This window comes from Colletotrichum chrysophilum (genome assembly GCF_026319265.1).
Source record: "Colletotrichum chrysophilum strain AFK26 chromosome Unknown scaffold_236, whole genome shotgun sequence".
Classification (NCBI taxonomy): domain Eukaryota; kingdom Fungi; phylum Ascomycota; class Sordariomycetes; order Glomerellales; family Glomerellaceae; genus Colletotrichum; species Colletotrichum chrysophilum.
Window position 1 is genome coordinate 1 of NW_026517523.1, and position 21342 is coordinate 21342.

Here is a 21342-nt window from a genome sequence, read left to right on the forward strand (position 1 = left end):
GCTTCTGGAAGAAGACTCACATGTATTTAAAGATGAGAAGGGCACCACTCTTTCCCAGAATGGTTCTTCTTTCCTCCAGCTTGGAATGCTCGTAGTAGTAGGCTAGACCAATGGCACCGACCTTGTCCTAGACCCTTACAACACCAGCTATCGGACACACCCCGAAAGATAAAGTGCCTATCGAATCAAGCCAGGTTGATCGATCTTCATCCATACCAGGCGTGGGTGTGGGTGCTGCTAGGAACAAATTTGCCAAGATCTTTGAGTTCCGATATCCATGGGGCAGTCGATCTGCCGGCTGTCCAAAAGTCGGCCCGTTGTCCATTATGGTAATCATTCGGCGGTTGGGCCCCTTGACAGGAATCACCAGCGGGGCCTGCGCGCTTTTTGACGTCTGATGGACCGTGATGGCATGATGTTCGCCGCGGACTGCTACCTTCAGTTGTCATCTTCCCCAGCGGTAGTCTGTGCTTGCCGGGTGGTGGCTTGACGCTGGCTGGTGGTTCACGTTGGATTGTCAACTTCGATGGACGGGTGTGCGGTTGCATCTAGCGCTCGGGCCCTCATTGAATCTGGCGATTTTCGAGACCCTCGAATCCTGGTTGCAGCATGTTAAGCTTACATGGTAATACGACATCGCTTAGGTCCTGGATGCAGGAGCGAGGCCTTGGATATCGATAACGCACGATGACACGTTGTGAAGTATCGATGTTGCTCTGGACCAAGAAAAAGAAGTTCGGATAAACGCAAAGCGGACAGGAACTGCTTAAGTGCATAGTGGATCATCTGGCGGTTCTTAGTCACGATGCAGGGATGAGCACGTGACGGTCGTGGTTGGTTCGCGCTCAGACTGCCCGGCTCTGAGTGGTGCCGCGCGTGCCCCACCTCGAGGAGCGAGATCAAGACGCGATTGTCATTTTTGGTCGTCATCGACGCAGTGCGGCGCAGTGTCAGTCGGGCGCATTGTGGACTTTCTTGGCTTTTGCGCTTATGGCTGATTGAGGACTTATATACATCCAACAACGACATGCCTGCAGAGGTCATCAACCTACTGTCCAGTCCCTCTCTAGGGCCGTCGCCAATCCAGCCCGCACCTCGACCAGCACAACAAGCGGCAGCGTCCGAAGCAACTGCGCTCGACTACGACGATGATGTCTTCGATCTGACCGCAGACTCACCAGAGCTGATCCCAGAATCAGCAGCGAAGCCTGCTGCCCGACCCGAGCAACTGAAGCCCACCTACTCTCCCAGAAGCGTGTCCGGTGCGAAGCGGCCACGGGACGAGCAACCTATCAACGATGCGCCGGTCTACTACATGTCAGATGACTTCGACACGACGATCGATCTCGACAGTAGCCTGCCCCTTAAGAAGGTGCCAGACTCTGATACTAGAGATACCAAGAGATTGCGTCTTTCGCCCACTGGAGGCGGAGCCGGTCGCACGTTTGACAGGTCGCATTCTGCTACCCATCAGCCCAGTCGACCGCCTGTAAAACAATCTGGCGCTTTCCGGCGAGCCCAGACTTTGGATGATCCGATCGATTTCTCCAGCTCACCCGGACTTCCGCGCCCGGCGACCAGCGATGTAGCAACGGGAAAGATCTCTAAGACAATCGAGTCCGATGACCCATTCGCTTCGTCACCTCCTTCGGCGCAGCTAGCACCCAGACAGCATAGTTCCAATGGAGGTGCAACCAAGGCTCCATCACCGAGGAAAGACCGTATAGACTACGATCTTACATCCGATGACCCTTTCGCAAGCTCACCTCGACCGCCACCGAAACCCACCGCAGAGCCAGACACGATCCTGTTAGACGACGACGATGATGACGACGATGACGGTACTTTTGCCAAGCAGCCGCAACGGTCAGCAGCTTCGATCGCGAACTCACGATCTCCAAAACCTACAAGCAAGTCATTGGACAAAGGAAAGCAGAGGGCGGAATCGCCAAAGAGAAGGGCCAACTGGGACCCAATATCCAGCTCCGCGCCGGAACGACATTTGCCTAGCGACCCATTCTCTTCGCCACCGCCACGAAGAACATTCACCAAGTCTGTCAGCGAGATTATTGACTTAAGCGATGACGAGCCGGCACCAAGGGACGTCAATCCCGACTCGGACGATGACTTCCCAGATCTCGATAACTTCGATGCTAGGAGGCTGAAGGACCGAGTCGAGACGAAGAAGACGAGTTACAAGGCCCCATCGACGAAGAGCAAATCTACCACTGCTCGGGCTACAACCAAGAAGTCGGCGGACGATCGGACAAGGGATAAAGAAGCAAAGGCAGCAGAGCGGGAGCGGGAGAAGGAACGCAAGAAGCAAGAGAAGGAGGCTGCAAAGGAGCAGAAGGCCAAGGAGAAGGAGCGCGCCGCTGCCCTGGCGGAGGTCAACAAGATCAGGACCGACAAGAAGGTCTCAACACCGGAGATGATTATGGATCTCCCGTTAAGCCTGCCTGCTGCTGTCACTCTCCAGATCCAGACGCTACTCAAGGATCTCGACGTCCAGCATGAGGCGTGGGATAGCCCCGTGCATAACGTCGTCAAGTGGAGAAGAAAGGTGGCCAGCCGCTTCAACGAAGAGCTGGGACACTGGGAGCCTATGCCGATGCATATCGAAGACGACAAGTTCGCGCTGGTCATTGTCAACGCGTCGGAGTTCGTCACATATGCACTCGGTCCTGAAGGCAACAACCTCGAAGCTCACGTGTTGAAGATGAAGCGCCATTTCCCGACACAGCAGCTCATTTACCTGATCGAGGGTCTGACGCCATGGATGCGCAAGAATCGTAACGTCCGCAATCGACAATTTGCCTCTGCGGTGCGCAACGAAGAGCCAGCCGAATCCTCTACGAGTGCCCAACCGCGGCGTCGTAAGAACCAGCAGCCGCAAGAGTACATTGACGAGGATTCGGTCGAAGACGCCTTGCTGGAGCTGCAGGTGATGCATAACGTGCTCATCCACCATACGAGCGCGGCCGTCGAGACTGCGCAGTGGGTTGCTATCTTCACCCAGCACATCTCGACCGTACCCTACCGCAAGCAGCGCGAGGCAGCCAACGCTGCTGGGGCGGGCTTCTGCATGGAGACTGGCCAGGTACGCACGGGAGAAGATATCAAGGACATCTACGTGCGGATGCTGCAGGAGATCGTGCGTGTCACGGCGCCCATCGCATGGGGCATCGCCCTTGAGTTTGAGACGGTGCCGAAGCTTGTGAAGGGGTTGGAGGAGGGCGGGCCGTTGGTTCTGGAGAACATCAGGAAGAGCACGAACAAGGACGGTGGGTTGTCTGACAGAGCCGTGGGCAAGTCTGTCAGCAAGAGGGTTCACAAGGTCTTTACTGGGAGAGACGAATGGAGTACGGACGTGTAGGCATAGCGTTTTACGAAGACATCAGCAAGTTACGAACTGTGTGGGATCCCGAGGGTTCTTTTGGACGATGTCACGATCAGGAATGTATTTTAGACGAACGAATGAACATCACTTTGCAGGCAGACAAGGTTTCTGATTTCGTAATAATTGTATTAAGTGTAAACCGCGAGACTAGTAAATCCCGTTCTATTATTCCAGGAGCAGCAGGTGTACTGTGAAGTATCTGTATTCTGAGCCATGTTAGTCAAGGCCCGTCCAAAATGAAGTTCATCAAAACAAAAGTGATTTGATAGCTTGTGTCAGACAGCGGTTGGACGAATGTTTTTCCACACGTATACTTTCGGTACAGGTCTGTGAATTTTCTTGCCTCATCACAACAAGCGGGGAGTGGGGTTGAGTAATAAAAAATTCTGCACATACCTTGTAGCAAGTAGACCGCCGAGTCGTTCTGCATTGAACAGACTCGGCGACCAGATCGGAGACGCATCAAGCGTCATCTCCATGTTTGCGCTTCTTTGCGGTCGGCGTAAAGAACGCGTTGAGCGTCTTCTGCTTCTCGTCAAACTTGGCGCTGCCGATCCCACCTCGGGTCTTTTTCAGACCTTGGAGGTGCCCCGTGGAGTTGACGGCGACTGTCTTGATGGACAAGCCAGGCCAAGTGGGTGCAGTCGCTGGCTCCTTGGACGGTGGCGCAGCAGGCGTGACGAGAAGTTCGACGTAGCCGGTGTTGCTCCAGGCCAAAGGCAACTGGTCCTCGGGCGAGGCGACAACAGTCCCCAAGTTCTTTGCAGAACGAAGAGCCCGTACGAGCACGCCGAGAATGATCCCGTGCGCGATAACCACGACGCTCTCCGCGCCCTCCTCGACGCAGGCGAAGATGGGGCCGAGGTACTCGTCCACAAATTTCTTCGCCCTCGTAAACATCGCCTCAGAGGTCTCGGCGCCAACGTGTCTTTCACCAACAGCGCGGGCGCCGACCTTCTGGCCCTCGCCGGACCCAAAGTGCTTCTCGCGAAGCTCGGGTAGCTGCACGACCTCCACCCTCCTGCCTGTCGTCGACGACGAAGTTTCACCTTCAGTCGCGTTCGGGGGCGTGGAGAGGGCGTCGCAGACAGCCTCGGCGGTGCGATACGCACGCTGCAAATTCGAAGCGAAGATGTGCGAGACGGGCGCCGAGGCGGTGCGCAAGGCGAGGTGTGTGCCCAGACGCCTAGCTTGCAGGACGCCGTGGGAGGTCAAGGACGCGTCACGAGAGCCTGCACTGCACGACCACCAATGCCACGCACGTTAGAAAGAGGACGAGGGAAGGGAAAACCCAGCCAAATTCAGGCGGCAGCAGCGAAGAGGCGCGCGTACTAGAGGTTCGCGACGTTGTCGACGGACTCGCCGTGGCGGACGAGATAGAGGTGAATTGCGCCCATTGTCATGCGTGCGAGAACGCAGCTACATGGTTTGGGGTGCGAGAAGATTCGGTCCTCGTAGTGTCGTGCCGTTGCAGGCTGGTCTGTCGAATGGTAAAGACCTGTTTGTGATGGAGGAAGAAAGTTGAGGAAGATTTATTGCGAGTGAAGTTTTTTGTAGCTTGTACTGGGTGGGGCGGCGGCTAGCTGCATACCTTACCCGCTACAACTGCTTTTTTGGTAGATGCATATATCCACCTCTACCATGAAGCATCGGTACAAGGATTCTTTTGCATCGTCGTCTGGTTTGGTAGGTAAGTATTAGCCCCCGAAAGCTCGCAAACCCAGACCATTACGAGCTGACAGCCTATAAATAGGTTTCTGATGTTTTCAAAATCAAGAGTCACCCACTGATCACACAAAAGTAAAAGAACCCGCCTCATTTTCCTAGAAACCTGCAACTGCGACGCACGAAATAGTTTCCGTTGTAAGAGGCGACGGCGACAGCCTCGTATGGAGGACGCAGAGGTTCCGAATGGGATATTTCTATATACTCAGTTGGCACTGTTTTCCATTACCAGATTTCCTTCGCTGGCAAGGTGAGTCAGCTTTCTGTTGTTTACCTTGTCACTTGATTCGTCAACAATCGTTTCATTGCCAAGGCTGCGGCATAAGTGCATCGAGCCCTGGTGACCAGTCGTTCTGTCAAGCAAATTTGTAGCCTGCAGTCCAACCTCATAACGACCTTTGGCAATATTCTTACCCCGCTTTGCCTTGGAACAGCATCAAAGCCTCCCCTCGCCAGAGACACATCTCATGGTTTCCCGCGACATCATCCCATCTTTTCAAGACAGTGCCTGTCTTCTGGCCGAGATTATCTGCACAAAATGTCAAATGAGGTTGATTTTGCCTTTCAGGGCGACGTCATCAACCTAGGTTCTCTGACCCATATGATGACAGGGCGCGTCCTGAAAGCCCTCAGCGATGGGAAAGTCGATATCTATGCTGTCGGCGCCGCCTTCTGGCTAGGGGCCAGGATTCCGATACGTTCCTCAGTCACAGACACGGTTCACGCACACGTTTCCCAGAGGCGCGGCTATCAATCGGTTCTCTCTAAGGCTCTCAGCATCGGCTGGGGCCATTCGACTCCCGTGGTGGAGATGACTCGCACGAGGGCCGGAACGAATGCCTTGTTGCTTGTTGGGGCCCTTGCGACTGGTGCGTCGCCTTTTCAAGCGGCACAATGTCTCTCAGAGTTGCTGTCCGTATTTGGCATCGATGCGGAGAAGCTGCCAAGCGCCGACTTTGAAAGAGTTGGTTGCGTACTTAACCCCATTTGTATACGATCTTGGGTTCTCAAAGATTGTTCAACACATTACAGATGTCGCAGAAACCGCCATGGAGAAAGAAATTATGGATTCACAACCGACAATAACTAAAGATGGAAGATTGGATCGCCAACCTTTTTGGGAACTACGACACCTGGGATCTCCAAACGCACTGGCTGGCGCAATCAAACAGCTAATTTACACTTCCAAAAACCGCCAAGAGCATTATCTGATCTTGGACATACGTGGGTCGTGGCTTCCAGCTTTTGCAAGTCATTTCCTTGGGATGTCCGTTGAGCTTCACTGTAACGGGCAGCTCATATGGGCGGCTGGAAGAGACAAAGGCAGTGTGGTCTTCCAATTAGGCAAACGTCCGATGGAAAAGTTCTCTATTCAATCTTCCAATACGTCTCAGATTGTAATATCAAGCCCCGAGACAATTCAGGACGATAATCTCATGTCAGTCGACTATCTACTAACAGATGCCCTGGAAGCGATTTTGGCCAAGCGGCCACAGATTGATTCGAAGCTCGTCGAATCCGTCCATGGTGCCATTAGGAGAATGTCCAAGCATCTGTTGGCAGACATGATCATCGAACGGCGCTCTTTCATGACATTAAAAAGTACAGGGGACTTTGATAACGCTGGGGCTCTGGAAGAAGTTCTTCATGTTCTTCAAATTAAGGCCACTGATCAAGAGTCAGAAGAGACCTTTCCGCGCAGATCGAAACGCGAGGAGGCATTTTGGACATGGTTTGCAAAGTGGGACACAGGCTTCATGGTGGCTGATAGGCACGCATCGCCGCCAGAACCGTCAACACCGTCGTCATCGTCATCGTCGTCAGTGCGAAACTCGCCCACCAAGGAGTCGTCGGCCTCTCCAACCATAAGACCATCTCCACCTACAGATCCAGTGCCCCCAGAGCCGGTATTCGAGGCAGAGCCGACCCCTGAAGAGGCGGTTACGGGAGAATCAGTGCCCAAAAAGTCTTTACATCGAGGAGAACGGCTATCTACAAAGTCGATATCCGAAGAGCCGGTACCTGCGGCAAAGGCGACTCCTTCGAATCCAGTTGCGGTAACGGACGAACCAGTACCCTCAAAGACGTTATCTACAGAAGAATCGCTGCCCGCAAAGCCGGTCCCTTCAGAACCGGCATCTGCGAAATGTGCGGCATCTTCGGACCCCTCATGCTCGTTACCTAATGACAAAGAATCGTTTGAGAGGGGCTCGACGCGGCCTTGGCGTAGCCGTACGTATGGATCCATGGGCCCATCAAGCCATGGTTTCACATTCCTGGCTCGGAATGAGGTTCTCAGGCTAGCAAGTCTTTGCGAATTGCACAGGTATGACGCAGAGTCAGTTGCGGACACCTCGATTGATACCGAAAATCATGTTCCCCGAAGCGTGTGCATATGTCAACAGATCGGCACCATCATCCACAACACTTCCATCATTGCACTAGCATTGGCACATTGCAGATTCAATTCCTCCGAGCTTCGTATACCTGAGCAATCTTTGACATACAGCAAGAATCGACACACATCTTGGTGTGGCTCATTCATTCCAGGGTCGGGCCGCGCTTTCGGCCAGCAACTGTTTGATGGACTGCTTGACTACTTGGCGCAAGTCTTTTGCGTAGATTATTCATACAACTGGAAAAGATCAAGGAATTTTAACGACAGTGACTTTTAGTCGTGGCGTCTTCTTGGTCTTTCGGGGGGGACTTACACCATCCATTACGCTTGCATCATGCAAAATGACTGCTATGACGCATTTGGGCGCATGATCAATATCACAACTGGACGAGCATCAGTTGCTGGATTGTTTCGCAACAGAATTGAGGAGAAATCCTGGATGGAGTGGAATCCTTCGATAGGGCGTCGACCAAGACCTATCATGGAGCCTAGTGTCCTCACAGGCGGCTCTGTAATCCGGCCTCACTATCGCCCTCCCAAAACGAGTATTTCCATGGATGCATCTCTCCGCGAAAGTTCTATAGAGATTACACTTCGGGTAGCAAGCGACAAGTCGCGATCAAGGCATTGGGAGTTTACCGAATGTATCCACGCAGTGCTCTCAGGTACCGTTGTCCCCTACTGCGACCATGAATTCAATTCCGGATATGAACTTCAGAGGGATCGTGAATTAGCACTCGAGGGCTTCCATATTGCACGTTTCACCAATCGGTCGTCTGATCACATACTGATTCTCGCTCTGGAGGGAAATAAGCTGGAGCAGCTTCTGGCCTGCGGCATGTTGATACACGAAGCAAGACAAGACGAGCCGGAACCCAAGAAACTACTTCGAGGGGTGCTTCAGTTGTCAAGTTGCCTAAGATGCTCGATCCGGCTTGCGCAGCAGTCTCAAGACCACCTACCTTGGGTGATTGTTGGTGGTTAGATCACCGTGCTGGAGGAAGAGGAGGAACCTATCTTTCTTTAATGCATGATTTTAAAGCAGCGGAGTTGATGCCGCCGCAAACTTTTTGCACTCTGTGCAAATCATAGAAACAATTCTAAACAAGCTAATTGATTGAGATTGCCTTTCCGCGTGAAAAGTTGTTGCAATGTCAAGATGCTAGATAGTCCTACGGGTATACTGAAATAGCCACGGCACTTCATTGCAATGCAATGCGGATATTCTAATGAACCTCCTTGATGAATTAACAACACCTCTGTTTCCGGAATCTGGACGTCCGAGGATGATGATGGAATGATTTGGTTCAAAACAAATAGAGACTTCGATAACAAATGTACCTAGGTATCTTGGGTGAGGTTCTTACCATCATGCAAGTTGAAACATCACCGACAGTGTAGCCTTGGGCGCTTCTGCGAAGGGTAACAGGAAATTTCCACATGAGCCCTGCAACAAGTGGTCTTGCATATCTGAAGCGATATACAGCGAGCAAACAACGAACAACTGCCGTTTTCGCCGTGAAAAAGGATAGCAAATGGGGAGGCCCATGCACGAATCTTCCGATACTGCAGTGGCCCTATCACGTTCTCGATTCAACCCTGCTGAGTTTCGTGTGCACGAAAGTAACATTTCGGTGGAAAATATAACACCATGGAGTCACAAGTATTTCCCACTCATTAGAGCTTGCCCCTTCTTACTCGAAAAGCAGCGTGACTATTTCAATAGCCCCTGGACTTGAGAGGAAGCTGTATCTGGTGGAAAATGCGATACTGAGCTGGAGCTGGTTCCTTCGCTTTCCTGACTGAGGCGGACACTGTTCTCGGGGGGACCTGAACCGGAGGTGGGTCGGCATCTTCCCTCTTCCCTTCTAAGACGTGAAGATGCCGACCCCGTTTCGGACAGTTGCCGCCAAAAGGGCACCCCGCAGTCTTGCCGGACCCACTAAGTCGAGCTTGCGGGGGAGTTGATTGCTGAGGGAACTTTTCCTCAGCTCACCCAACGTCTCAACTCTCGTTCGCCAAATTTTTTTCTCAAAACTCAACCGATCACTAGAAGTCTCGAACGCAACCTCCCAGAAATGGAAGCCTTCATCAATTCCCGCGAAACCCGCCCTCAGCTGATACACACTCTTCTGGCGGCCCTGCCTCCCCTGGACCCCTTACTCGAAGAGTTCCGTGACGTGGCTACTCTTCCTGATGGCTACAAGATCGACCTCCAAATCGTGCGCCATCGCGGTGTAAACGAAACCAACGGCGGAAAGCCTCTAATTCTCCTATGGCCCGGCGGCGGCTTCATCGTCGCGGGCGTCGAGCCAACAACTCGGCCTGCTCGCGAATTCGCCCTCGAATTTGACGCTGTTGTCGTCAATGCAACCTACCGTTTGGCGCCCGAGCACAAGTTTCCTCAAGCCGTCATGGACGGTTGGGAGACTGCTAAATGGCTTGCCAAGAACGCCAGCCGCTACGGCGCAGACATCACCAAGGGTTTCGTGATCGGTGGCTGGTCTGCAGGAGGAAACATCTCTGCAGTCGTCGCACAGAGATCCGGCGTTGAAGGTCTTGGTATCACCGGTGTGATGCTGGGTATCCCGCTCATTTTCAGCAAAGACATCGTCCCTGAGAAGTATGCTTCAGAATGGACCTCCCGAGAGGACAACGCAACGTGGAGTGAGACATTTACAACGGAAGTCATTGAATCTGTAAAGCATGCATATGATGCGGATGTCAAATCGAAATGGTACTCGCCCATCAACGACCCTGAGGCGATCCCTAAGTCTCCCAAGACCTATATCCATGTCGGCGACAGAGACCCTTTGAGAGATGACGGGTTGATTTATGCCAAGGTTTTGCAGGATAACGGGGTTGAAGTAAGAGTGGATAACTACCTGGACTGGGGCCACCAAGGCTGGACTATCTTTGCGCCCAAGGAGGTTCCCGCGGACTTAGCGTCGAACACAATGAAGGGAATGAAATGGTTATTGGGCAGGGAATAGTATTTGGGGGTTTGCGTCTAGCAAGGCCAAATTTGGGTTCCGACATACCTCATGTAAAACCAGGTGGTAACATCGACATAACTCAGACACCATTTTCTTTAAGAAGAACTGCCATTTAGCACCAGTGTACTGTAAGACTCTTTGCGGTGATTGGAATGATACCGTGATAGGAACGTATCTAGAGCCCATATGCTCTTCCAAACCCAAGTGAGTTGACGATACAGGAACTTGAGGACATCCCGATGGCTGGTGAAGTGCATTACGGCAATTGCCATATCCCTTCTTGGTGACTGTCTACAATATGCACCTCTGTTCACAGTGGTGGAACTCAGGCTCGGGGCTGGATATTCATCACAATGTCTTTGAACTGGAGCTTGGTTACAATGCCGCGAGTTGAGAGAAACACGATTGCCGTGCACGTTCACAAGAACTACCACCTCAAACTCATGATTCCCTTTTAAATATCAATTCATAGATCCACAAGTATGTCTTCTGGAGGCAGAACCCCTATTTACTACTCCCGCCCTACTGACCCTCCTTGGCAAGATCCCAAGGGTGGAAAGAGATCTCTGAGCCATGGCGGCCATGGCAACGACAAGGGTGGAAGCAGTAGCGGTGAAAACAGCGGCAACACTGGAGGTAACACCGGCGGCGGCGGCGGCGGCGGCGGCAACAAGAAGTAAAGTCTACAGTGCATTGTCGCATGTGAATTGTAAGGCAGAGTAACCTCTTAAGCAAGGACACACATCGAGTATTTCAGTAGCAAAGAGATTTAGGAAGTAGTTGAATAATTCATATCGCTGTTACTTATCAATTCCATGGCCATTCCTCTAAGGTACTCATACGTCATCACACACATGCCCTAGCATTCCCCTCAATTCCTCTGACCGTAAGGCGACGTCATTCCCACGGTCTCCTCCTCCGCCTGCGCATCAAGCCTGTTGTATCCTCTCTCATTGTCTCCGAAACCAGGGTGCGTGCCCTGGCCGTACGGAACCGATTCGTTGGCAGTGGCGTCCTTCTCCTTCTTGTTCTTGTTCTTCTTCATGAACATCTTCTTGATCTTCTTTGTGGTCTTCTTCACGGCTTTCTTGATCCACTTCGTCGGGTCGAAGCCGCCGTTGTTGTTGCTGCCGTTGCCGCTGCCATCGTCCTTGCCACTGCCGGAGCCTCCTTTACGCTTCCGGCGGCAGCAGCAGCAACAGCAGAGACCGAGGACGCCGACGAAGACCAGAACGCAGACGATGATGATGGCCATCACCGTGCCGGGCATGTGGAGACCTCCATCGCCGTCGTCGTCGCCATCGCGGGCGGAGAGGAGGTGACGCAGGGGTTCGCTGTAGATGACAGGCATTGTGAACCGTGCTCGAGATCGGTGATTTGAGGTTGGGTTGGTGATGTGGTGGAACTGTTGGTTGGGGGCCGATGTGCTAATTATGCCTGCGACTTCAGGGCTTCGTTCTTGAACGAGTGTGTATTAGGTAGCGATTGACTTTTATGTACTGGTATGTGTGGTGTCTGAGGTTGTAGTAAGTTCGTTCAAATACGGGACATCCCAACTTGTTAAATACAGGAGACTCACGACTTCATCAAAAGCAATTCTACATATGCCGGGTCAGTGTGGCTTGGCGGTTCCATAACGTCCTTCATTTAAGAGATGCTATTAATGTCCCTGCGGCGATGCTTAAAGTGGTCGGCTCTCCCGATCGTTGGCTGTTGTTGCGGTAAACTGACTCGTAGCAGCAATTTAAGCCCCATAAGGCTCACGGTAAAGACGTCGGGGTTCCCGCAACAGCACTATGCGACCCCTGCCTACCTGAAAATTTGTTGTTCATTTCCCTGCTGGCTTCGCGGCAGTTTGGAAGCGCAGCGATATTCTTGACGGCACATGCTGTGTTGTCAGAAATAAGGACTGGTCTAGCTGTTGGCGCAGTCTGGACTCCGCAAAAGCATGGACGGGGCCAAACCGATTGGTGTTCGGTCACTGCCTTTTCATATCAGACGAACTGTGGAGGGAATGAGCCCCAGTATGAAAGCCTCTTGGTTAGGTTTAGAGTCAAGATTGACTGCAGCTTTCCGGTGGCTCACCCTGAGATGACTGAGCATGGGTTCCGTTATGCAACCAGATTTTGAACAAAACTGGCCGGCGGGATAAAGGCGACCGCTTCCCACTTCCCAACACCTTCACATGATTGATCAGATAATTGTCATCAATTGTTCATAAAACTGTTCCCCCTACCCTGGGCTCTGCCGACATAGAGCGCCACGAAGCAACAATTGCCGATCAGGTCAACGGTACTAACTTGTTTTTTACCTTGTTGTTGTTGTTGTTGTTGTTGTTGTTGTTGTTGTTGTTGTTGTTGTTGTTGTTGTTGTTGTTGTTGTTGTTGTTGTTGTTGTTGTTGTTGTTGTTGTTGTTGTTGTTGTTGTTGTACGAAGCACGCATCTGTCGCTCATCAAGCTTCTAGCGGAGCTACATTTTCGCCCGAATACTGCCGATGTCCATTCTTGGAGCAATTTCTGAACGATAGAAATGATTCCACGAAGAACGTATCATGTCATAGTCATGGTAGCCACCTAGAACTTCGTCAATGGCGTCAGAAAGCGGACATTCCTCGGCAGCTTCGCGAAGCTATCACCGCCCCTCAGCCCGAACCATCGAAACTTCCACCTCTCAAGTGTGATGAATCGACCATCTTCGGGCCTTCTCTTCAATAGTGAGGTTGTCGTGAAGTTGAGCGACCACCCAGCTCGACAAGTCATCTGATCGGCAGGGCGGGATGCCACCTCGACTCCGCCAAACTCCGCCTCAAGCATGTGTCGGGTGTCATTCCTGCAGGAGTTTGACAGGAGCACAACTTGGCAGGAAGCGACGTCAAGGGCCTTCAAGGTCTCGGCCAACTCGATCTTGGAGGGGTAATGCGGCCACACAACGGCCCTTTTCACCCCGCGCTGGTTTCCGGTTGGAGATATGACAGCCGGCACTAACAGAACTCTCTACCCCGCCATCACCTGCATGTCATTTGGGGATGCCCCCGGACTTCCACTCCGAGCTTAGATCCGGGGAAACACGTGCGGGTAGGCCCGTCTCGGTTGGAGGTACTTCGGCGCTGCTTGTGATGACGGCCGGTGGGAGCACCTCGACTTGGACTCGCAGAGTGGCATCGTGTGGTGGTGATGGTTCACGATGGCACGAGGGTCTGCGGAGAAATTGGGTATAAATTCAAGGTTATTGCCTCATACTCATGAGATAGCCTTCCGACTGCAGACGTCCATCAGACGCCCGATCTCTTGATTTGCACCTCGTCTTCGTGCCCTCAATTATATCAGTCTTTACCTGGACTTTGCTAAGATGAAGTTCTCGACAACTCTGGCTGTCTCCAGCCTCCTTGGCTCCGTCTATGGCCATGGATACTTGACAATCCCTTCCAGTCGCACCCGTCTCGGCCACGAGGTATAGCCCGCAACTAGTCTAAGCATACTATCATCTGAAACTAACTGCCAAAGGCTGGCATAGATACCTGTCCTGAATGCACCATCCGCGAGCCCGTGTCTGCTTGGCCAGACCTCACCGCCGCAACCGTAGGCCGCAGCGGACCTTGTGGCTACAATGCCCGCGTTAGTGTCGACTACAACCAGCCCTCCACGAGCTGGGGAAACTCTCCCGTGGCCACATACACGAGGGGGCAAGTCGTAGACGTCCAGTGGTGCGTTGACAACAACGGCGACCACGGCGGCATGTTCAGCTACCGCATCTGCCAGGACCAAGCCCTCGTCGACAAGTTCCTGACACCAGGATACATCCCCACGGACGATGAGAAACAAGCGGCTGAGAACTGCTTCCAAGCCGGCACTTTGCCCTGCACTGATGTCTCTGGACAGACCTGCAACTACAGTCCCGACTGCACATCGGGACAGGCGTGCTGGAGAAACGACTGGTTCACCTGCAACGCCTTCCAGGCAGACAGCCGCAGGGCATGCCAGGGCGTAGACAACTCAGCTCTTGGATCCTGCTACACCTCCATCGCAGGCGGCTACACCGTCACGAAGAAGATCAAGATCCCAGACTACGTCTCCAACCACACTCTCCTCTCTCTGCGCTGGAACTCCTTCCAGACCGGCCAGGTCTACCTCACCTGCGCCGACATCGCCATCTCCGGCAGCGGCGGCAGCAACCCTGTCACCTCGACGCGCACCACCAGCGCCGCGGCCACAGCGACGAGCGGCAGCTGCACGGCTGCCAGCAGTGTCGCCGTCACCTTCAATGAGCTCGTCACGACAGTGCCGGGGCAGACGATCAGGGTTGCCGGGTCAATTGCGGCGCTGGGCAACTGGAACGCGGCCTCGGCCCCGGCGTTGTCGGCGTCGCAGTACACGAGCTCGAACCCGTTGTGGACTTACACGGTGACGCTGCCGGCCGGGACGACGTTCCAGTACAAGTTCATCAACGTGGCCTCGAGCGGAACCGTGACTTGGGAGAGTGACCCGAACCGGTCCTACACTGTGCCGACAGGTTGCGCGACTGCCGTGACTGTCAGTAGCAATTGGAAGTGAGAAATGTGGGGGATTATGCGGGCAAGTTGTCGTTTTTGATGGAAGCAAAGTTCGCTGTCTGGGTGTGGAATCGATACATTACTGGGACGATTAAGTTGTCAGCGGGAGGGTTCATTTGCTTCAACCTGTACATACCTAACTTACCCTATTGTTCATACCTGCTTTGTAAGAATGCAGCTCAAACATGAAGTTTCCTCTTCTCTGCAAATACTCCCAAAGCTGATCTCTGCAGCCTATGTAGCATGGAAAAGCAGGCGAAGTCATAGCATACGTCTTACACGTGTCTCTGGCAACTCCACGAAAGCCTCGACAGGCAGTCGTTTCCACTAGCTCAGCGCCCTTGCAGGGTCGTCGTGGCACTGCAACGTCCTTTCTGCAGCCCGTGCTGCTCAGCCGTGACAGGGGATCGATAGAGATCGGTGGCTCCCGTCTCGCTTGAGTCCTTGAATTTTGGGGAATTTTGGGGGCGGAGTCGTGCTGCCTGCAGCGGAAAACAGGGGCTTGCTTCTTCTTCTTCCCCTCACTGAATCCTTCATGAGGCCTCACTAGACTAAGAGAGTCTTCTCACTCTCGTTCAGAGCATAGAGGCAATCCTCAACTATCCTGAACATTGAAACTTTCCACAACGCTGTCCAAGGTCTATACCCCACGTTTGCCACAGATCGGCGAATGAGCAACACGGTGAAAAGCTGGCGGCCTGAATCCTATTGACAAGCTTTGGGCTCCAGCGGCTCTTCTGCCTTGCGCTGTCGCGGCACTCTTCCCGTCCTAGTGCTTACGCTGCTAACCTCATTGGCCTCTCTGTCTGATAAACCCCAGCTACGTAGCTACGCGATCCGTTCCACGCAGGCAGCAGCGGCCTCAGCGAGGTACTTTGCATCAGTCGATTTTCAAGCGAAACACTGCATTTGGCTGAAAACACCGTGAACATGGGTGACTCACTGCCACACAAGAGGCATCAACAACCCCTGATGAGGCAGCCACTGAGGAAATGTGAGCCGCCTGGCGCTTAGCTGGCGCGTTCGCCATTGACAGGATTGATGCTATGGAGTTTTTACACTTTCGTTCCGTATGTGGCCCATTGCGATGAAGAGATAAAGAAGTCTGAGGCACCCTTCAGAGATCTCTCTTATCTTGGATCATCAGCACCCGAATCATCTCGTTCATTCCGAGAAACACACTTCAGACACAATGGCGCCCAGCACAATTGAGGCCTTGGGCCTGACTATGGTGGACGACACCACGACCATCAAGGAGACCAACGGCACATCAGAGACCAAAACCACGAACGGTCACACAACAAACGGCGAGACTACCACAAACGGCGAGGCCCCCAAGGAGAACGAAGCCAAGTCCGACGATGAGCCGTCAACAGAGGCAGCTTCCGATGAGAAGGATGAGGAAGACGATAAGCCCAAGGAGCCTCTCGCTCCTACCGGCTCCATCTCTTCCACCAAGAACATCTACGCATCCCCCAAAGACAGCGACGGCAACTGGACTTGGGTCGACAAGTACCCCGAAGACGTCCACGAGGCAGCCGAGAACGAGGAGACGGCCCAGTACGCAGTCGTAGTTCGCAACGTCAAGTCCTCAGACTCTCGCAAGAAGCTCGAGGCTCACTCTATCGTGATCCAGTCTCCCTGGCTCAAGACTGCCCTCGGCGAGATCCTCGACGGCTACACCGGCGTCGCCTGCGAGCTCGAGCGCCTCGAGTTCGATGCCCCCTTTCACCCCTTTGTGCATCGCTGGACCGAGCTCTGCAAGTACATGAAGAAGCCCAGCCTTGACGACAAGACCAAGGAGCACCTCAAGATCCTGTACGACATCCTCCAGTACGAGATCGGCGACGCGATCAAGGTGTTTGAGGACTACGTCGCCAAGGGTGTCATCACCTTCGAGCACCTCTGGATGATCTTCCAGCCCGGCGCCATCGTGCTCTCTGCACACAAGGGCCCTCTCTCCGCGTTCGAGCTCGAGGAGACCGAGTATAAGGCCACGCAGTGCGGCAAGTACCTCGAGCTGTCCGCCGACTGCGTCGACTACGGCGGCAAGACCTTCGGCCGCTACGGCGAGAGCATCAAGGTCCCCGAGTTCCTCGGCACCAAGAAGATCACCGGTCTCAACGCCTACCCGTGGGCGTTCCACCCCGAGAAGGACAAGGTCCGCCAGGGCCTCATCCGCCGCGGCCAGATTTTCGAGGAGCTCGCGGGCCACCACTACAAGCAGTACTCCGGCACGGCCATCACCTGGGACCGCGAGGGCAACGAGGTCCCGATCCAGGTCGACGGGCGCATCGTCGTTGACATCAGCTCCTTCAACCGCTACAGCCCCTACTATCCGCGCTACCTCGACGACTGGTCGGCCAAGGACCTCGAGGCGCTGCAGGCGTGGAAGCGCTCGCATGGCCTCGGCAAGGACGGCAACCTGAAGCTGACGCCGTACCACCAGATGCTCGCGCGGTCGAGGACGCGCGGGTACTCACTCAAGCTGAAGAAGTGGCTCGACTTCTTCGTCGAGACGGTGGACGAGATTACCTGGAACACCAGCGCCTTCGACAAGCTCGTCCTGCCCGAGGACCAGAAGGAGCTCATCCTCGCTTTCTCCGAGTCGCAGCTCGAGGGTTCGTCCTTTGACGATGTCATCTCCGGTAAGGGCAGGGGCATCATCTGCCTGCTCTCCGGTCCTCCTGGTGTCGGCAAGACCCTGACCGCCGAAGCCGTCGCAGAGAACCTCAAGGTCCCTCTCCACACTCTCAGCTCCGGCGACCTCGGCTCCCAGCCCTGGGAAGTCGAGAACGGCCTCTCGCGCATCCTCGAGCTCGTCGCCCGCTGGAACGCCATCCTCCTCCTCGACGAGTGCGACGTCTTCCTCGAGGCGCGCTCGACGCACGACCTCGAGAGGAACAAGGTCGTCTCCATCTTCCTGCGCACGCTCGAGTACTACGAGGGCATCCTCTTCATGACCACGAACCGCGTCGACAACATCGACCTGGCGTTCCAGTCGCGTATCCACGTCTCACTCGAGTACCCCGACCTGACGGTCGACTCGCGCCGCCAGATCTGGCGCAACTTCCTCGAGGGAGCGACGCTGAAGAGCGAGGTCACAGATGAGGATCTGGATGACTTTGCTACGCTTTCGCTTAACGGTCGCCAGATCAAGAACATCTTGAAGACATCGCAATTGCTTGCGGCCAGGAAGAAGAGTACGCTCAAGCGCAGCTTCATTGATACCGTATTGAATATCGAGAACAGGCGCCCTGGTGGTCGTCAATAAAGAGCTGAAAGTGTGTCTCGGATGATTTGGATGCCGATGGATTTGCTGAGCCAAATAGGGGGGGTAAACATCCTCGGCTAAAGGGGCGTGGTCCGGAGTTTCGGGTTCCTATATGATATGACGGTTCAATGAAATACATGTTATGATTGCAACTGCTTTGATGTCTTCTGATTGTCTTCGTATGTGTCAGCATCTATAAAATTATGCTTCTTGGATGGGCTCCTCCGTCGTTTCCATAAGCTTTCTACTGGCAAAATAGTCAGCCTCGTAGACCATACTCGGAAGCAACATCGTCTCTGCCGTCTGGATACTTCGTTCTGTCTCTATCGCCTTTGCCGCTTGTATCGTCATTGCCGTCTGTTCTCGTTGTCGTCGTCCCTGTTATTGTTTCCGTCCCTTTAGTCACCCGAGGAGCAACTTCTACCATGGTTGCTCATCATAATTACGTTTATTGGATGCCGCATAGCATTGTTACGCTAAGATAAATGAGGGCGCCACAAGTTGGCTTGTCGCCTTTTCTCCAAACCGCCAGGTATTCCAAACTCCTTACCCCTATGCCAGAAGATGAAGCAACAACCATCCTTACCAATCACGTTTTGATGATCTCAGCGGCGCGAAGAATCCCGCGCGCCGTCTTAGACACCCACTCCTCAGCTACCGTGAGGTTCCCATCCCCATACTGCACGCCCTCCGTAATGCCTGGGAACAAGACGGCAGCATACCCGGTGTCCAGGCCTGGGGCAGTGACCACATGCTTGAAGAACTCTCGGTTGGGCAGGCCTCCCTGACTGATAAAGCCACGCTGGAAATCACGGTACTTGTGGTTGATCACTGTAATGAGGTCTGTGTCGTTGGTCGTCACTGCAAGTTGCTCCAAGGCCTTGACCTCGTCGGCTCGTTTGGCGAACTCGTCAATGGCGTCAGATAATTCAGACAAGTCCAGCTCCTGGCCCTCAGAAGCGACGAATTCCGTCAAATCTTCGAGGTAAGAGCTCAGTTCTGAGGCGTAGTTCGGCAGGTCAATTGGGAGGATCTCGTCGTCCGCCAAGTGGTAGGCGAGGAGGGCAAGATATTGGCCGATTGCAGCATGAACCAGGAAGCCAGGATCGCCAAATTTGGACATCCAAGCGTAGCTGTCATAGTTAGAATGATAATGCCCTCGATTCTAGTTAGCAATATCCCAGATGTTCTCGTGAGGATACATACAGATCGGATCTGTTGCGCCGCCACCGGAGCCAACGTCGAGCTATCACGGTGTCAGTAAGGTATTGTGACACCCGTGAACCAGCCTCACTTACCGAGCTGATGCCTTTGTGTAGGAAGGCAGTGTAGTCACTGCCACTTCCTAGTGGTTCTACAAGGCCGCCGGACGCTTCTTCCCATGCGTCATAGAGACTGATATTGAAACCGCCGAAGTTGGGGTAGATGATCTTCTTGAAAGTCTCAGTGGCAAGTGTATGCAACTCGGGCGTAGCTGCTAGATTAGGACGAGGACCCGAAACGGCAACGTCGATGTTCAGATAGGCGACGGCGCTCTCAGTCAGCCAGTTGACGTTGTCCTCAACCCATTCCGTGCTTCCGATTAGGCCGTACTCCTCAGCATCCCAGGAAGCAATGACGCTAAACACGGTTAGGGAAAGCAGCGATGTAGGCGGAAAGACACTTGCATGTTTCTCCTCGGGACCCAGCCCTTGGAACGGAGGACTCCAATCGCCTTGGTGAACTCAACGAGGATAGCGGAGCCAGAATTGGGGTCTCCGTTGCCACCGATCATCCAGGTATCGCGATGGTTTCCAATCACGATGGTCTCATCAGGGTTGGTGCCGTTGATGTGACCAATAACATTCCAAATTGGGGTTATTTTTCCTTCCATCAAGTTGTCAAGGTGAAGCGTGACTCCTGGGGCTGGGCCAGTGCTGTAATCAGCATCCAAGCTTCCCGCCCAGATTGTACGGTTGACTTCGTCCGGAGTGAATCCAAACCCGTTCAAAGCCTGCAGCAGAGGCTCGGCAGAGGCATAGGAGATGGGGATGGATGGAATCTTGGGTGTGACGGGAGAGATGTCAGCGCGGTCAACCCCCTCGTGAGATGCGTAGCCTGGCGTGGTCGGGTCGCCGGGGTTCGTGGAAAGGAATAGAACGGAACCCTTTTGAACGGCGCTTGGGTTTCTGGCAGGACCATCTGTACAGCCAATTGTCAGTATCTTTTCGACGACGCGTTCAAGGTTGCCATACTGGGATACGACTCATAGCCATTGGCGACGGTAATGTTCCCATCGTCAGCTGGATCTGTGAATATCACGGCGCCAATCATGCCATGGTCCTGCGCGTTCTTGACTTTCAGGCCTCGGAAGAGTCCGCCGTATCTGGCCAGAGCAATCTTGCCTTCGAGTTCAACACCGAGCTCGACTAGGCGATCGAAGTCGGCTTGAGAACCTCGTCTGAGCTAAAAGTCAGTACAGCTCCATAATGCCTCAAATGGCAGACTACTGACCCAACATAGACATATTCGCCCGTAACATCTCCAGACGCCGAGTACCCATGGAAAGTAGGCTGGTTATCGGGTCGGCCCGTCACATCGTCCTCTTCCAGGACGTCCTCATCGAGCCTGACATCTTCCGTCGAGCCATTCGCGTATGTTATCTGCAGCGAAGCATGGACCGGGTAGCTCAGGTAGACGTGGTATTCGTTAAGATGCGCGTCGAAGCCATTCTTGTTCCACTGCTCAGCGGTCCACTCGGCGGCTTCTTTGCCAAGACCTGCGAGCTTGACTTGGTGGCCGTAGTAGTCGGACCACTGGTCAATGGTGACATTGTCGAACGCGTTTACGAGAACGGTCTCTTCTTCCGTCAAGACCGGGGGCCATTGGTCGTCCGCGCGCTTGGTGATCCGCTTGCGATGGGTGTGTCGCTGTTCGAGAAGCAGGTCGCGCTGGCAGGCCAAGACCACAGCCGCGAATGCCAGGGCGATTGAGATTTGGCTGCGCATAGTGGGCAGTGG

General features: G+C 53.7%; 8 protein-coding genes across 8 annotated transcripts; 5 read left to right on the top strand and 3 right to left on the bottom strand.

Moving 5' to 3' along the window:
- Window positions 1–1027: 1027 nt before the first annotated feature.
- On the top strand, window positions 1028–3376 carry COL26b_013519 (uncharacterized protein; the record flags this gene model as incomplete). The annotated part of the gene is made up of 1 exon (XM_053186117.1): window positions 1028–3376. The coding sequence occupies one exon, from the start codon at window positions 1028–1030 to the stop codon at window positions 3374–3376; it is 2349 nt and encodes a 782-aa protein (XP_053029922.1).
- A 486-nt stretch (window positions 3377–3862) lies between these two features.
- Window positions 3863–4797, bottom strand: COL26b_013520 (uncharacterized protein; the record flags this gene model as incomplete). The annotated part of the gene is made up of 2 exons (XM_053186118.1): window positions 3863–4637; window positions 4733–4797. The coding sequence occupies 2 exons, from the start codon at window positions 4795–4797 to the stop codon at window positions 3863–3865; spliced, it is 840 nt and encodes a 279-aa protein (XP_053029923.1).
- Window positions 4798–9601: 4804 nt separating this feature from the next.
- Window positions 9602–10516, top strand: COL26b_013521 (uncharacterized protein; the record flags this gene model as incomplete). Its single annotated transcript, XM_053186119.1, has 1 exon — window positions 9602–10516. One exon carries the CDS (start codon window positions 9602–9604, stop codon window positions 10514–10516), a length of 915 nt encoding a protein of 304 aa, XP_053029924.1.
- Window positions 10517–11001: 485 nt separating this feature from the next.
- On the top strand, window positions 11002–11299 carry COL26b_013522 (uncharacterized protein; the record flags this gene model as incomplete). Its single annotated transcript, XM_053186120.1, has 2 exons — window positions 11002–11195; window positions 11293–11299. The coding sequence occupies 2 exons, from the start codon at window positions 11002–11004 to the stop codon at window positions 11297–11299; spliced, it is 201 nt and encodes a 66-aa protein (XP_053029925.1).
- Window positions 11300–11390: 91 nt separating this feature from the next.
- On the bottom strand, window positions 11391–11870 carry COL26b_013523 (uncharacterized protein; the record flags this gene model as incomplete). Its single annotated transcript, XM_053186121.1, has 1 exon — window positions 11391–11870. One exon carries the CDS (start codon window positions 11868–11870, stop codon window positions 11391–11393), a length of 480 nt encoding a protein of 159 aa, XP_053029926.1.
- A 1998-nt stretch (window positions 11871–13868) lies between these two features.
- On the top strand, window positions 13869–15070 carry COL26b_013524 (uncharacterized protein; the record flags this gene model as incomplete). The annotated part of the gene is made up of 2 exons (XM_053186122.1): window positions 13869–13970; window positions 14024–15070. 2 exons carry the CDS (start codon window positions 13869–13871, stop codon window positions 15068–15070), a joined length of 1149 nt encoding a protein of 382 aa, XP_053029927.1.
- Window positions 15071–16261: 1191 nt separating this feature from the next.
- On the top strand, window positions 16262–18343 carry COL26b_013525 (uncharacterized protein; the record flags this gene model as incomplete). Its single annotated transcript, XM_053186123.1, has 1 exon — window positions 16262–18343. The coding sequence occupies one exon, from the start codon at window positions 16262–16264 to the stop codon at window positions 18341–18343; it is 2082 nt and encodes a 693-aa protein (XP_053029928.1).
- A 589-nt stretch (window positions 18344–18932) lies between these two features.
- On the bottom strand, window positions 18933–21330 carry COL26b_013526 (uncharacterized protein; the record flags this gene model as incomplete). The annotated part of the gene is made up of 6 exons (XM_053186124.1): window positions 18933–19501; window positions 19550–19589; window positions 19642–19963; window positions 20005–20524; window positions 20578–20783; window positions 20837–21330. 6 exons carry the CDS (start codon window positions 21328–21330, stop codon window positions 18933–18935), a joined length of 2151 nt encoding a protein of 716 aa, XP_053029929.1.
- Window positions 21331–21342: the final 12 nt, after the last annotated feature.